General features: G+C 53.4%; 1 protein-coding gene across 8 annotated transcripts in view; it reads right to left on the reverse strand.

Annotated features, from left to right (window-relative positions):
- Positions 1 to 16,105, reverse strand: part of PKNOX2 (PBX/knotted 1 homeobox 2) — a 298,210-nt gene that overhangs the window by 73,821 nt on the left and 208,284 nt on the right. For all 8 annotated transcript variants that reach the window (XM_086385524.1, XM_086385522.1, XM_086385523.1 and 5 more), the window contains one exon: positions 11,063 to 11,171. In XM_086385524.1, coding sequence (XP_086241650.1) covers positions 11,063 to 11,149 — 87 coding nt within the window. In that variant the 5' untranslated portion in view covers positions 11,150 to 11,171. The remainder of the gene's footprint in view (positions 1 to 11,062; positions 11,172 to 16,105) is intronic.

Genomic DNA, 16,105 nt, shown 5'->3' on the forward strand with positions numbered 1-16,105 from the left:
AGCACGGGTTCTAGACTGTGGACTCAGTAGCTGTGGTGCGCAGGCTTTCTGTAGTTACGGCACACGGGCTGATTTGCCGCATGGCACGTGGGATCTTCTCAGACCAGGGACTGAACCCGTGTCCCCTGCATTGGCAGGTGGATTCTCAACCACTGAACCACCAGGGAAGTCCCCAAACCCCTTCTATTAATAGCAGTGACAGGCCATGAGAATGCTTACACCATCACTACCCACCCCAAGCGATGGCACATGGCTCCCATTAGATGACATCCAGTGTGTAAAAGTGCTTTGAAACCCTAAAGTTTTGCCCACAGGGAGGGTGGTTGTAGTTATCAAACACAAGATTTCCAGAACATGTATCTTGCCAAAAGCAAGGCACAGCTATGTGCACAGCTCATTCAAGAGTAAAATACACGTGGGCTGGTGTGCTCTGCTGGGCTCAGTCCTCTAAAGGTGAATTTCCTGTGTCCTTGAAGGAATCTACAAGGGGCTTCTTCTATGCAGATGAGCTTCTAGGAGCAGGAGGGCTGAGGGGAGGGGCTTGTTTTCCTCTGACCTCCCATTTCTAGGCAGGACTTCAGGGAAAGATGGGGCAGAAGGGCCTTCTGGGGTCTAGAGGAAAGCGTAAATCAAAAGCAGTCATTGCCAGCATCCCAAGAGGCTCTAGTTGAGAGGCTGTTGTTGGGGTTCAGAGAGCCGGGGAGCTGGTCTGAGGAGGACAATGATTCAGATTTATTTAACTCCTGGGGGTTAATTCAGCAAACTTGGCATTTCCTCCAGGTTTGGAGAATGAGTGTTTATCTCCAAATAGATTTCTTTATCTAGCCAGAGACACCCATTTCTCAAGAACTAGAGCGCAGAGGGAGAGGCCCACAGCTGTCCCAGGGCCCGGGGGCAGGGGGAAGAGGGTGTTGGGTGGTGAGATTTTGGCAGGAGGTTCTGGCCCTACAACAGAGAAGCTGTTGGGAAAGATTGCATGGATGGAGGGCAGAGATCCCTTGCTCTGGTCAATGAAGGCCAAATGATAATTTTTTGGGAATTTTGCAAGTTTGATAATCACATTAACAGCTTGAGAGTGGCCATGGTGGGAGCAATCACACCATGGAAACTGACAAATGTTGCAAATCAAATCCTTTCCCAAACCCCACCCTGACAGCTGGTTGTTAAATATTTACAAGCACACCCCTAACGTCAGAGTTTCTCTCCAGGTAACGTTCTCTTGTTCTCCTCAATCTGTAGTGAAGAGACTACACTCTCTGAGGCCACTTGCTGTGTCTCCAGCTGGTCCCAAAAGCGGCCACTCCAGACTAGGAACCCTTCTCCAAGGAGAGCCCTGGACATCCTCCCCAGACAGGCTGTGAGCCTTGATTAAGAAAGCAGGGGACTTCCCTGGTGGTTCGGGGGTTAAGAATCCGCCTTCCGATGTAGGGGATGCGGGTTCCATCCCTGGTTGGGGAACTGAGATTCCCACGTGCCAAGGGGCAACCAAGGCCATGGCCACAAATACTGAGCCTGCAAGCCGCAGTGAAAGGTCCTGCGCCCTGCAACTAAGACCTGACACAGCCACATAAAAGAATATTAAAAAGAACAAGAAAAAACTGGATACAAAGAGTGGATAGGGACAGGTGACAGTATTCCCCAGAGGCCTGCCCGAGGTGAGCTGCACTGCCGGGTCCAGAACCTACACAGGCTTCTAAAGTCCCCGTCGCCTCTCCTAGCATGGGGTCCTTGCATCCCACAGATGCTCTAACCCACTGGACTCTCCGCTATCAATCAGCTCTGATCCAGCCCTGCATTAAGCCTGGAGCTAAAGGTCGCTGCCCAGACTCTCCATTTGTGACATGGTGAGGTGAAAGCTCCTGATGCCCCAGCCCCGATCCCAAAACGCCAAGGGAAGAGTTGGGGGGTGTACGCGTGTGCGCTGTGAGCGTAGGAAGGCAGGAAGGCAGAATCTGAGGCGCTTAGAGACCCATCCCCTCAACAGTCTAGTCTGCCATGAGAACAAGCAGAGGACGCTGGCATGGCTTACGAGGTGCTTGCTGATACTGGATTAGACAGCTTCACCCGGGTACCTCCCACATGTGCTTTCTGCAAACCCTGGGCCTCCAAGGTCTGCACCCCCCACCACGACTCAGCCCAGACAGCACTCCTGAGGGAACACCCCCTCGTCTGACATGGCAAGGTGGGGCTGCCCATCCCCAGGGCCTGCCGGCCAGGTCAGGGAAGCCTTGTGTTTTGAGAACATGGGGGCCTACACAGGCCCAACCACTAGGGGCCGCTGAGGCTCCAGGAGGGCTGGTCTGCTCTGGGGGGCGGTAGAGCCAGATCTGGCTTCCCCAGTGGCTCAGCAGTAAAGAACTCTCGTGCAACGCAGGAGACTTGCAGGAGACCAGGGTTTGATCCCTGGGTTGGGAATATCCCCTGGAGAAGGAAATGGCAACTCACTCCAGTATTCTTACCTGGAAATCCCCATGGACAGAGGAGCTTGGCAGGCTACAGAACACAGGGTCGAAAAGGGTCAGACACGACTGAGTGACTAAAAACAAACAAAAGGCCAGATCTGGTTTCCTGTAACCTAGATGGAGTCCAAGGACCTGGAGGTCAGGGCTTGAAGCCATTTAGTAAATATCAGGTTTGGCCTGAGCAGTGGGGAGGCAGAGAGGGTACAATGGATGGTTTTGAGGGGAGGGCACAGTCCAGGGTGCTCAGGCCTGGACCTGCTCACTGATCCAGCCTCATCTCAGGTACAGCACCCCTCTCCCACCCCGCCCCCCAGCAGACCCTCCTGGGTGGGGGTGCCCAGACACGCCCCATGATTGACATCTTCACGCCCCCGCCCCCACGGCTGCCTCAGCAGAAAGGGTCCAGGTTTCCCCGCCTGGTGTCACCCGCCCCACACCGGTCACCCCGGCATGCCATCGATGCTGTGGTCACTCTGTCTGAGACACTGGGGCTACAACAGTGAAAAGAACAGACGTGTTCGCTGCCCTCCAGGATCCCCCCCGACCACGTGTGAACACACCTCTCTTTCAAGACTCAGCTGGAGGGAGTGTCAGCCCTCCCGGGAAGCCTGTCCCAATTCTCCACGCCCCTGTCTAGGTGGAGAAGGAAATGGCAACCCACTCCAGTATTCTCGCCTGGAAAATCCCATGGACAGAGGAGCCTGGTGGGCTCCAGTCCATGGGGTTGAAGAGAGTCAGACACAACTGAGCAGCTAAGCCCTGACCACGTAGCCCCGCTCCCTGCCTCCTCTGCATGTGTGGTGATGGACCTTAAACCCTGTAGCACTTCGGGTCCTCTTCTATCCATCTCCCCGAGTGGACTGGAGTCCAGCTCCCATCACCAGCCCTGGCTCCCATGGGCTCCAGGCCTGTCTGTGGAATGGCTGAATGACTGACTGAATGAGGATACAAGAGCATGCATGCTCAGTCATGTCCAACTCTTTTGTGACCCCATGGACTGTAGCCCACTGTCCTTGGAATTTCCCAGGCAAGAATACTGGAGTATTCTTGTAGATTCTTGAAGGATCCTCCCACTGATCTTCCTGACCCAGGGATCGAACCTGCATCTCCTGCATTGCAGGCAGATTCTTTACCAGTGAGCCACCAGGGAAGCCCAGGAAATGAGAGAGTGGCATGTTGAAAGGGTTAGGGATCCAAAACCAGGAGGAGTCAAGCATGGTTCCTCCAAATATGCCCCAACCCAGTCAGCTCAAGGAAAGGAAGGGCTGGAGGAGAGGAGGGTAGTCCATTTGGCTCAAAGGGGTTCCTGCAACAGCAGGCCTGGCGCATCTGCCTTCTGATTCCAGGACCAACCAGATAGAACAAGCCATGCAAAGAAGTTACTTTGTGGTGCAAAATGGAGGTCTTCAGCAATTAATTAATTTTAAAAGGGTTTGTAGGCAGTGGCTTACAGAATGAAACTTGAAAGTGTTTGCTACCCTGCCTGCACTGCTGGGGTGACTGGCCATATACCTAAAGGGAGGAAGACCATGGACTGTGATCCAACTCTTTCACTTCCCAGCTTCAGGCACTTTCACGGGCGCTGTCTTCTCCCCATCTTTCCCTCCATCCCTGGAGGACCCTTTGCTTGTATAATAGTCCCACAACAGTGAATTCAATTAGGCCCTTGAGGGTATGCGTATATGTGTGTGTGTGTGTGAGGGAGTGTGTTTACAGCTAGAGACACATACTTGATATCCCTACTGTGTTCCCAATAAAAAGGAGAGTAATTAAAGTTCAATCCAGTCTTGTCTACTGGAGACATACAGAAGATCAAGAGGAAAAAAAAAAAAAAAAATCAATGTCAGGGTCATGGCTGAAAGAAAGCTGGAAAACACCATGGTACCCTTCACATCCACACTCTCAGCCACCCTGTGAAGCAAGGAGGGCAGAAGTTATTCCCATTTTACTGATGCAGAAAGGCTCCCAATAAGCCATAAGCTCCATTAGGGCAGGGACATGTGTCCCTGGCACATGGCACAGGTTTGCAAGACCCATGGAAAGCCCCTTGTATTTATTAACTGGTTGAGTGAATGAAAGAGATAATATTGAAACTTCTTGTCCAACTTTGTATAATTCATCAGCATTGGAGTGGGACAGGCTTAGGATTCTGAATTCCTGTTTTACCACGTTGACTTGAGTCAGCTTGCTCTTCTTCCTCCAGACCACAAACTCCAAGGACAGCACACACCTCAGAGCTGTGCTCACCCACCCCCATCCCACCCTGCTCCACAGATATCCGAGCTCCTAGAAGATCAACTGGAAAAGGGGGTGGGGAGGAAGGCAGGTTCCAGCTCCCTAGGCCCGCTGCTGACGGATCACCTGTTGCCTGATTTATTTTAAGCTTTGTGTACTTCGGCCATCAGCTATTTTTGTCACTGTTTAGAATGCTCATCCTGCTTGCAGGCAAGAGGATAGACAATAAAATATCTGAGTTTTTTTTTGTAAATACAAGAATTCGAGTAGGAAGTTTGTCAAATAAAAACCCTAGGCAAGGCCATGAGAGCACGGGTGTCTTCTAGCAAAATTCTGTGGCTAGGCCACTGTCTCCTAAGCGAGGCTTAAGGCCCCATGGTCAGACCTGAAGGCTGTTTTCGCCTTTGCCACAGTGAAGAATCCAGGCCTGGAGTGAGCTGGAGTTCAGCAGCATGTCCTGTTGAAAGACATGGGTGGCCCAAGCAGGCCACGGAGAGAGGTCACTGTGCACAGTGAGAAGAAAGGCCCGGCAGAAAATAAAAAAGAAAGAGAAGAGTCCGTTTTGATGAGTCAAAGCGAGGGAAGGCAGGTCACCCATATGGTCCCTCTGGTGCTGGCCCCAGGGGCAGAGGGAGCCGTCAATCACAGCCACAGAAGAGGCTTTCAAAGCTGTGGAATTAACTCTAAAGCTGCAGAGTGCCTCACCAGCAGCTGAGCAGAAGGTCCTGCATGGCAGGGGGCTCCTACCCGTAAAGAGATGAGAGGAATGTAAAGTGTGAAAACAACTGAACCCGCTTCTGCCTGGTCCAGCTGCATGGTCTGGATGGAGGAAGGCATTCACAGCCAGGGGCCCTGACTACTTCCCATCCCCTCCACCTAATGAAACCAGCGTGGGGACCCTAATGACTGATCAAAGGCCTTCCAGCTCCCCCAGGTATCTGCTCAGGCCTCTGCTCAGAGAGGGCACGATGCCTGGACAGGGAGGGAAAGAAGTTACTCAGAGGGCAAGAGAGACAGGTCTGGTCTCCCCCGACATGGCTGGCCCAGCCTTAGCCTTGCCGGTGCCGCATGGGGGTGGGTAGCATCATCTGGACCCCTCATCTCCCAGCACGGCATCTGAACACCATTCTCCTGGCTCTGAGGGTGGCAGGAGGATGGAGGGGGTGGGGGGTGGGGAGGAGTTCCAAGCAAGGGTTTGACTCCCTTCTGAAGTGAGCTTCCCATCTGGGTCCTGAGCTGAGAGTTCTGACTTTGTCTGTCTTGCCTGCCTCTGGTCAATAATGAGGCTGCATCCTTGGTGAATTGCCAGAACCCTTTCAATACCCCCTATCATGATGTCACACTATGCAAGCACCTAGCTACCTGCAGAGCAATTGGCTCCTAATCCAAACTGCAAGAGTGCCCCCATCCATTGCCACTGTGCCTAGTGAGTCAGACTGGCCACCAGGATTTCTGCTTTCTACTCAAATGCTCACACAGCCGACATGCTGGGGACACGCAGAGGAGTACTAAACGCTGAATACACACACACATATAGACCAGATAAAATATTTGTCTTGCCTATAAGCCAAGGGCAAAGGTATTTGTGGAACAGTAGGTATGTGTCTGTGTTTGAGGAAGGGCGGGGGGAGGTTACTGGCAGCAGGAGTTTGGGACGAGGGGGTTAGAGTGAGGGGTGGGGAAGCTGCTGCCTCCCCAATAAAGCTGTCAGTTTCCTAAAATTGCTAGTGGAGCCACAGAGCGAGAACTCTGGTGGGTGGGTGGTGTTGCCCACGGGGTGTTATAGGAAACGGGAGAACTTGAATGACACTTCAGAGGTGGAAAGAATGCATGGTTAGACGGTATGTGCCTGGATGAGTGAGAGGGAGGCTGTGTTACCAGGAAAATTCTGGGAGGGAGACTGGAGTGGCGCTTGCTGGGAGAGGGGAGTAACAGCAGAGAACATGACTTTGAGGCTCCCTTAGGGATCCGTGGGGGTGCTGGGGCAGCGGGAGGAGGGGCTGGGAAAGTCCAGGTGACAGATGGGCAGGCAGAGGCAGAGATGCGAAAGGATGAAGAGTGATGTAGGCGCCGAATGGAGGGACCACAGGCCTTGTTCGCATCCAGGTCTCTCTGGAGACAATGTCCTCATTAAACAATTACTGGAGAATTCCACAGTCCTGTGACTTGCCCTACCTCTCCGAGCATAAAGTGAGAATCTGCATCCAGGACTCAGGTGTCATCACGCCAGAACTGAGGTACTGGAGGTGGACAGCAGAGGGCGCTGTGGCCCTGACAGAATTCAACAGGGAGCCACAGGAAGGAGGAAGCAGGCCACAGGAAGGGTCCCAGTGGGTTGTTGCTTTTGTACTCTCTAAACTTACGATCTGTCTTCAGTGCACAATGAACACAGAGGGATGTTCTTACAAGTAATCACGGAGTTTTCCAGGATGGACGGGAACAGAACTGAGGGGACCGGAGGCCGCTTAACTGTTATACCACTTGGCTTGTGCCCAAATAGCATAGAACCATAACCACGAACATTTCTGGACTAAAATGGGAAGAAGAAGAAAAAAAAAACCCTCCCTCATTTTTAATAACTTTATTCCCCAAACTTCAAAAATGAAATTGCCAAGTTAAGAATTTGCCTTGAAAAAATTTTTCTTCCTAATTTATTATAAAGAAGGTCCGGGGCTTGGGAATTTTTTAATGCAGATTCCTAATTTTCCAAAGCGAGATTCTCCTGTGCATTTGAATAGATTATGCTCGGAATTGCTAGCCCTTAGCACAACGGGAACATTATTAAAACGACTGCATGGGTCTCAGAGGACGGGTCCTGCTTTCTCGCTTCCTTTTTCATTTTGGGGACTTTGTAGCAAAGACTGTCCATTTCTGCCCATGGAAGAAACTGGGTTTCTGAAGAGGTGATAAAGAGATGCACTCAGCGGTCTAGGCCTTGAGGAGACAAGTCATATCGGGTCCAAAGGTAACGAGATTAGACCTGAAGGAATGGAGAAGTGTGGGACCCTTTCCAGACAGCCCTGTTCCAGAAGTGATACCCTGTGGGCCTGGCCCACACTATTGGGCTGGGCTTTCCTGAGGACATGGAGTGTCAGAAAGCAGCTGGTTTGCCAGGATGATGAGCATGATGAGGGCAATGGAGCAGGCTTCTCCTGGGAAGCAGGGCTCCGCCCCTGATTGCTCAAAGGGAAGAAGGCAGGAGGACCAGAGAAAGTTCCCCATGCTTGAAAACCCAACACGGAAGACATGCTCACATGCAGCCACTCAGAGAAGCCCTGAAGAGTGGGGAGAAGGGCCCCCTGAAAGCCAACTGGCCTCAAAGTCTAGCACTCTGGGGAGAGCAGCCCTTCTCTGTGAGTCAGAGACTCTGCCTGCAGTCTTCATCCACCTCCTCTATCCCACCCATTCCATCCATGCCCTAAGTTCTCCCTGTGATTGCTCATCCTGGTCAGTTTCCTTGGGAACCAGTTTGGCTCAGGGAGGACCCATGGGAATCTAGCCACAGCCTAGTGGCCTAGCCAAGGCCATAAAGACCCCAGGCCTTGGCCTGGTCACTTTACCATGGACACTGAGACTTCATCCCTGGACTTCTGTGGTTACAAGGAGATATGTGGCTTTGCCATGGAAAATTATTCCTCTGCTATAAATGTGAGTATTTTCGATGGCGAGGTTCCAGTGGCTGCTGGAGAAGAGAGCCTTAGGACAGCCCCCTCATTGGGTTTCTGCTCTGAGGCCTCAGCTGGGGGCTGGAGCCTCCCTTCCCTCCCTAAAAGGCTACAGCAGCTTGGTGGTGGCTTCTGGAGGTGGGGGGCTGAGCACCATCAGGCTGCAGCCCCACCTCCCTCAGCACCTGGGATGGACGACTTCTCAGCTGTACCCTCCTCACTCCACCGGGACCAGCATTCCTGAACAACACAGGTCCTTGCTACAGCTCTCCTACTATTACCCCACCAAACCCAAACTTCTCCCAGCTGCCTGGGAAGGCAAAACAGGGGGTGTGGCTGGAAGCAGGGAGGCAGCTGGGCCAATCTGGTGCTCCCTGACCTCTCGGCCCAACTCTGGTCTGTCCCTGAGCCTTGGGGATGGGGATGGGAGCCCTGGCGCCCACCACCTGCTAAACACAAGCAGTGTCCTGACTGTCATTCCCGGATCCCACTGTGGAACTTAAGAGAGCATCATCCAGCTACAAAAGAAATGGAGCTGATGTTCCTGCCTCTTCATTAATACCCTCAGGTATCAGTACCCATTAGTACCCGACACAGCCTGAGCAGACGGGGCGTGGTTCTGGTCTATGGAGGAAGGATGGTGCCTCTCCCCCGTAAGGTCCTTATGTTCCCAGGTCTCCACTGTTTCAGGCCTCCTTCTATGCTTGGTTCTGACCACAGAGGGAAAGGCCCTGACACAGCTGCACACCTGGAGGCTTTCAAACAGGGGGACCGTGCAAATGCCAAGCCCAGCCCACAGTCATTCATGGGAAGCTACTGACATGAGCAGAGGTTCTGCTGAAGCCAAGGTCAGGGCAGGGTGAGCCTGGGAAGGAGCACAGAGTTGACGAGTAGGAGCAGGGATGGGGATGAAAGGACGTGCACTCGGAAGTCAGCGCTTCCAGACTTAAAAGGGGAGGAGTCAGGGGTGGTCCATGTGCTGGACCAAGTGGTCATTTTGTCGGGGGGATGACAGGGTGGACGGGGCAGCCCCACAGGCTCACACTAGGCTGGGGTGGCAGGGCCGTGGGACATAAGGCGATGCCCCCTGTACCTGCATCTCTGCATCCTGTCCACGTGGCACAGATATCCCCTGTGGTCAGGAGAAGGGCTGTGTCTGAAATGCTAACGAGTGAGGGATGGCAGCGCAGGGCAAAGACCAGCGATCAAGACAGAATGGGAATGATGGCCTGGCACACAGTAGGGGCTCGCTGCACTTTCATGAAATGAAAGAAGGAATTCAGTTCAGTTCTAGCTGGCTGCATTTCACATTACAGGGACTCGATCAGTAATAATTGAGAAAACAGGAGAGTGTGAAGGTGGAGCCTCCTGTGAACACATAGCCTCAGGAACTCTGAGTCTCAAAGAACCCAGCATGGAGGGGAGGCACACACAGGGGACCAGATCAGAAGTGATTGGTCTCAAGGACTTGGGGAGCCCGAACCACAGAAGCTGGGCCAGGTATCCGGAGGATAGGGAGGAGAGAACAGGAATACAGGGCGAGGCCGATGCCTCCTGCAGGAGGTGCAACTGGGCTGGGCATCTCAGAAGGACTTAGGGCTGCCGTGTCCGAGCTGTGGTTAATGGAGACTGGGAATCAGAGGAAAGGATAGGAGGGTGTAGAGAAATAGTCCTGGCCTTTTTCTGGATACAAACTGAATGGAGTCCTGAACAGAAGGGAGATTCCTCCCATAGGCACACAGAGACCAGTGAATGAGGGAGCTGGTAGATCAGATCAGATCAGTCGCTCAGTCGTGTCCGACTCTTTGCGACCCCATGAATCGCAGCACGCCAGGCCTCCCTGTCCATCACCAACTCCTGGAGTTCACCCAGACTCACGTCCATCGAGTCAGTGATGCCATCCAGCCATCTCATCCTCTGCTATCCCCTTCTCCTCCTGCCCCCAATCCCTCCCAGCATCAGAGTCTTTTCCAATGAGTCAACCCTTCGCATGAGGTGGCCAAAGTACTGGAGTTTCAGCTTTAGCATTATTCCTTCCAAAGAAATCCCAGGGCTGATCTCCTTCAGAATGGACTGGTTGGATCTCCTTGCAGTCCAAGGGACTCTCAAGAGTCTTCTCCAACACCACGGTTCAAAAGCATCAATTCTTCGGCACTCAGCCTTCTTCACAGTCCAACTCTCACATCCATACATGACCACAGGAAAAACCATAGCCTTGACTAGACGAACCTTTGTTGGCAAAGTAATGTCTCTGCTTTTGAATATGCTATCTAGGTTGGTCATAACTTTCCTTCCAAGGAGTAAGCGTCTTTTAATTTCATGGCTGCAGTCACCATCTGTAGAGGGACCCTCTATTCAAGGGTTTCCCTAAACACTCAAAGACAGACTCAAGTACCTGGAGCTGTCTCCCTGAGTGAAGGGTTGGGGCATTTGTCTGATCTGAGCAGGAATCGGGGTGGGGAGGGGCCCCAGACCATGAGCAGGTACTGCACCCTGGGGTGCCAGGTCCTTGATGCAGGCGACAGCTGCCCAGGTGGGATCTGAACCCGGTGCTTTGCCAAGTGCAGACTCCTCTCAGGGAGTCTGGGAAGAGAGGCTCCCCAGGCTGGACAGGAGGAGAGCTGGGGTAGGCCTGGCCCTGCCCTCCGCCCGGGGAAGGCCTCCGGGTCCCCTCCACCCCGCCGCTGGTCAGTCACTCACCTGTGGGCTGTCCTGGTAGGCTGGGGGTGGGACATTCTGCGTGGCCATCATCGTCAGAGCGGGGGCTGGGGAGGCATGTTGCATCATGGGATGGATTCACATGGGGGACCTGTGGCAGGAGAGAGGGGGCCGCACTGTTAATCGCTGAGCGCAGGGAGTCCTGGGGACCAGCCACTGGATGTGTACCCAGGCCAGGCCCCCGGGGACTGACCAGATACAGCAAGGGCTGGAAGCCCATGGGGGAGTGCAGGAGAGTTAAGGGGAGAAGCCTGAGTAGGGAGGGACTTGCTGTGCTATTTGGACTTGGAATAAACAATATTCAAATCACATGTAAAGCAATCTGGGAAGCCAGCAGCCCTGCTTCTGTTCAGCACCAGCTCCAGCCTGGTGGGGGCCCGGGGAGAGGCAGGAGTCGGGAGGGGGCCTGGTCCGTGGCAGCACTGGAGGAGGGCGTGGGAGGGGGCATTGGAGGTCATGTGGGCACGCCATGGTCAAGCGTGCTTTCCCTTCCCAGGCCTCCTGGAGCCACCCTATACCCTCAGGGCAGAAATCTCAGCTCTGGTCCTCATCATATACACTTGCCTGACTGTATGGCCTCTCCCTGTTCACCTGGGAGGGGGCCCAGTTCTTGAGGCTCTAGCTTACTGTGTTCCCCTTTTGCCTGGCACAGTAATAAAGCCACTCTTAACCTTTCCTCTTCCATAAGAAATAAAAGAAGACGAAGCCTCAGCCCTCACAGTTCCAGATTTCCAGATTCCCCCTCCCCTCCCCAGGAGTCTCCCAGCACCACAGTAACCCCGGAGGTGTGCTCACCACACCCCCTAGTGATGGGAAGGGACCTGGGGCGCCGGCTCCTCCCCAGCTGGAGGGAGGGGCGGGTAGCCCCAGGTGACCGCTTGGAGGCCTTCCAGGAAGGGACAGAGGCAGGGGAGCAGGGGCCGCTGCCGCATGAACGCTCCTGCACATTCTACTAAGACTTCCTCAGCCTGTGTTCAACTCTGAGTTCAACCGTAAGTGAAGCCAGAAGAGCCGCAGAGCCAAGGGTCCTCTTACAGAGGAGGAAGCAGAGGCAGAGAGGACAGACGTGTGTGTGTGTGTGTGTGTGTGTGTGTGTGTGTGTTTCAGGGAGGGCGTGGTGCTTGGGAAGTAGGTTCGCCAAGATCTCTAGATTTCCCCCGGTGGGGGCTGCTCTCATCTACCAGCCCTCCCATCCCATCCCCCAAAAGCGAGCTGCCCCCATTGGCCTCGAGGTCTCTTCTTGAATCACTAAGTGGTGAAGTAAGAGGAGACAGCCTGGCTGTACCACCCAAGGAAACAGAATGCTCAGAGAACTGTTCAGTTGCAGGAGAGGCCCTGAAATATTTAGAGCTGGAAACCACGGCTCATTGCCCGATACAGGCCTGTCCATCGAGAGATGCGGGGACTCCTGAGAACGTCCGCGAGTGCAGGGCCTGGCCTCCTCCTTGGTGGAGGGCGCTCAGGAGCAGGCAATCTTGGCGAGCGTGACAGTCAGACCCTCCCTCCCCTTCCTCCCTCTCCCTGGGGACCTCAGGGCTCCATCCTCTTCTTCCCTGATGTCCTCCCAACACCCCCTCCGCAAGGCCTTCCAAAATGTTCACATCTCTGAATTCTGTGGGAATTGGAGGGAGTCAAAGGGAGGGTCTCCAGAGCCCCATATGGAGTGTGTGTGGGTGTGTGTTGCTGTGTTAGTTCTTTTTCAGGAAAAGGAGGAAAGACCAGCTTTGGTGACCCGAGTCTCCAAACCACCAGGTGTGCTTTGACCCAAAGTCTACGTGTGAAAGCCCTGGAAATCCAGGCATTCATTCAGTTCAGTCCAGTTCAGTCGCTGAGTTGTGTCTAACTCTTCGTGACCCCATGGACCACAGAACGCCAGGCCTCCCTGTCCATCACCAGCTCCCGGAGTCCACCTGCCGGGAGCTGGCCTGAGGAACTCCACCTGTGGCAAAGGTCATGAGAGAGGAGGCTCGGCATACACAAAGGCGGGATCACGGGAGGAGTTCCTCAGGCCAGCTCCCGGCATCCACCCAAACCCATGTCCATTGAGTCGGTGATGCCATCCAACCATCTCATCCTCTGTTGTCCCCTTCTCCTCCTGCCCTCAATCTTTCCCAACCTTTCCCAGGGTCCTTTCAAATGAGTCAGCTCTTCGCATCAGGTGGCCAAAGTATTGGAGTTTCAGCTTCAACATCAGTCCTACCAGTGAACACCCAGGACTGATCTCCTTTAGGATGGACTGGTTGGATCTCCTTGCAGTCCAAGGGACTCTCAAGAGTCTTCTCCAACATCCAGTTCAAAAGTATCAATTCTTCGACGCTCAGCTTTCTTCATAGTCCAACTCTCACATCCATACATGACTACTGGAAAAACCATAGCCTTGACTAGACAGACCTTTGTTGACAGAGTAATGTCTCTGCTTTTTAATATGCTGTCTAGGTTGGTCATAACTTTCCTTCCAAGGAGTAAGCATCTTTTCATTTCATGGCTGCAATCACCATCTGCAGTGATTTTGGAGCCCAGAAAAATAAAGTCAGCCACTGTGTCCACTGTTTTCCCATCTATTTGCCATGAAGTGATGGGACTGGATGCCACGATTGTAGTTCATTCAGCAGAGGTTTATCAAGAGTCAACTATATGCAAAGACCTGTGCTGGGGGTGAGGGGACAGATGAAAAGAGGCAAGGCATTCTCCCCAGGGAGGGAGGTGATGGTGCAGTGAATCGAGGTTCCTGTGGAGAAGGTGGGGGGAAGGATGACTTCCCATGCTAAAAACCCGAGACTGCAGGGAACGCCTCTTGGCCTCACTGAACTTGTACCCTATCCACCCTGGCCTCACTTCCGAGACGGACCGCCAGGTCATCTTTGTAGCCAAAGCACCCAGGGTCACCCCATCTCACACGCACTAGGTACTGAGACCCAAGCTCTACTTCTGCAAAGAGGCTTGGAAGGATGCCCCAGGTGGAGCCTAACTCTGCAGGCAGGGAAACCAATGCCTTTTTCATGGCTGGGTCTTGTCCAGAAGGTGAAAAACATCCCAGAAAGGCGAGAGCAGAGTGAAGAAGACTGGGGGACAGGGCATAGGATATACACTCCTTGAGACATCAGAAAGAACCTGAAGAATGAAGACTTCTGAGATATTAAAAGGGGCACGGAATCTCTCTTTTTCAGAAAACCTGGAGGGAATAAAGGAAATACGGGCATTTCAGGGATGTGCTAGGTTGAGCTTTCCTGGAAACTCTGGCAGATGGGGTAATTTTGGATAGGTCGTACGGGTCCTGAAGGCAGGATCCCTTCCGGGGAGCACCAATCTTAAACGCTCCTTGCCCAGAAAAAGCAAACATCTGTGGGGCTGTAGGGCCAGAAGCCTCCAGAAGGGGGAGCCTGGGGGGCAGAGTTTGGCGGCAGATTTTTCTTCCCCTTGTGGGGGTAACTAGGGACAGGGGAGCCTGGTGGGCTGCCATCTATGGGGTCGCACAGAGTCGGACACGGCTGAAGCGACTTAGCAGCAGCAGCAGCAGCAGCAGTTCCCTCCTGGGTTTCCCAGGTGACTCAGTGGTAAAGAATCTGCTTGCCAATGCAGGAGACATGGGTTTGATCCCTGGGTCAGGAAGATCCCCTGGAGGATGGACAGAGGAACCTGGTGGGGTGCACTTGATTGAGCACACTCACAGTTCCCTTCCACCTTGGGTTTGGGTTTATATAAATATATATATACACCTATTCCCCAGATGAGAAAGTCATCGTGAAGGCAAAGCACAAGAAGCTCAAAAGGAGGAAGACTGAGGCTAAGAAGAGGACTCTTTAGTTTGCATTCTTTTTGTTCACTGTCCAATGGATGGGAAGTAGGGTCACTTTAGAAATGTTTGTAACAGCTGATGAACTGCCCTACCTGGGGGTTAAAGAGAGATGGCAAGAGTAGTCTAGGGCTTCCCTGGTGGCTCAGATGGTAAAGAATCTGCCTGCAATGTGGGAAACCTGGTTTCGATCCCTGGGTCAGGAAGATCTCCTAGAGAAGGGAATAGCAATTCATTCCAGTATTCTTGCCTGGAGAATTCCATAGACAGAGGAGTCTGGCGAGCTACAGTTGATGGGATTGCACAGAGTCGGACATAGCTGAGCGACTCACACACACACACACACACACATACACACAAGAGTAGTCTGCACCCAGAAACCAGCACTATCCAGGCTGACAGGAGATTTTTCCATCTGGAGCCTGCTGGGCTGTGGAGCAGGGTCTAGAGGCCACGGGAACAATTTTCTGAGGACCCAGATGGCCTCTGCCCCTCCTCTCCTCCTCTCTGGGGTCACCACAGGCCACTAGGCCACTGCCCTACTGCCCTCTGGGGGCTTCTCCTGCAAAAAACAGGAGGCCTTTTCATCACGGGCTTAAGTTTCCTTCCCTACGTGCTCAAGCACAGAGCCTCTGGTAACCTGACTCCGGGGGGACCGGGAGCCCACCACCACATCCGGAAGCTATTGCTTTTCTTCACCCGCACAGGTGCCCCTTCTTCCCACCAGCTGGGCTTGGGGTGCAGAGGGTCCACGAGGGAGCATCCCGGAGAGGAATGTGGGGGTCTGACTTCTCTTGGCCGAGGCTCCACAGCAGGGGTGTGGGGGAACTCCTTGAGCCATCACTGGGCGCCAGGCCCTTTGGGGAACCCTGCCTTTCTGGCGCTTTGGGAGGCTGGAGGGCGCGGGGGCCTCGGAGTATTTGTTTGTGGCCGACGGCTGGGAGGCTGCTCCACCCTGTCCAGAGGCCCCAGCCCTCTGTCACCGGACACCAGGGCTCTGGAGGGACACAGCCAAGACTGCAAATGGAGGACACACGAGGAACAGTTTACCACTGAGAAATATCCCAGGTCACAGGACTGTTTTCAACGCTGAGCACCTTTATTAAGGGGAAGCTGGGAAGGAAAAAAAAACAAACAAACCCTAATGCAACACTCAACCCCACAGTGATATCCAGAAGAAATCATTTGTCACTGATATTATCATCCGAAGGAGCTAAAACTGCCATTTTACA

The sequence above is a fragment of the Bos grunniens genome, chromosome 29 (genome assembly GCF_055505025.1).
Source record: "Bos grunniens cultivar Pamir isolate PY7600 chromosome 29, Bosgru_T2T1.0, whole genome shotgun sequence".
NCBI classification, from domain to species: domain Eukaryota; kingdom Metazoa; phylum Chordata; class Mammalia; order Artiodactyla; family Bovidae; genus Bos; species Bos grunniens.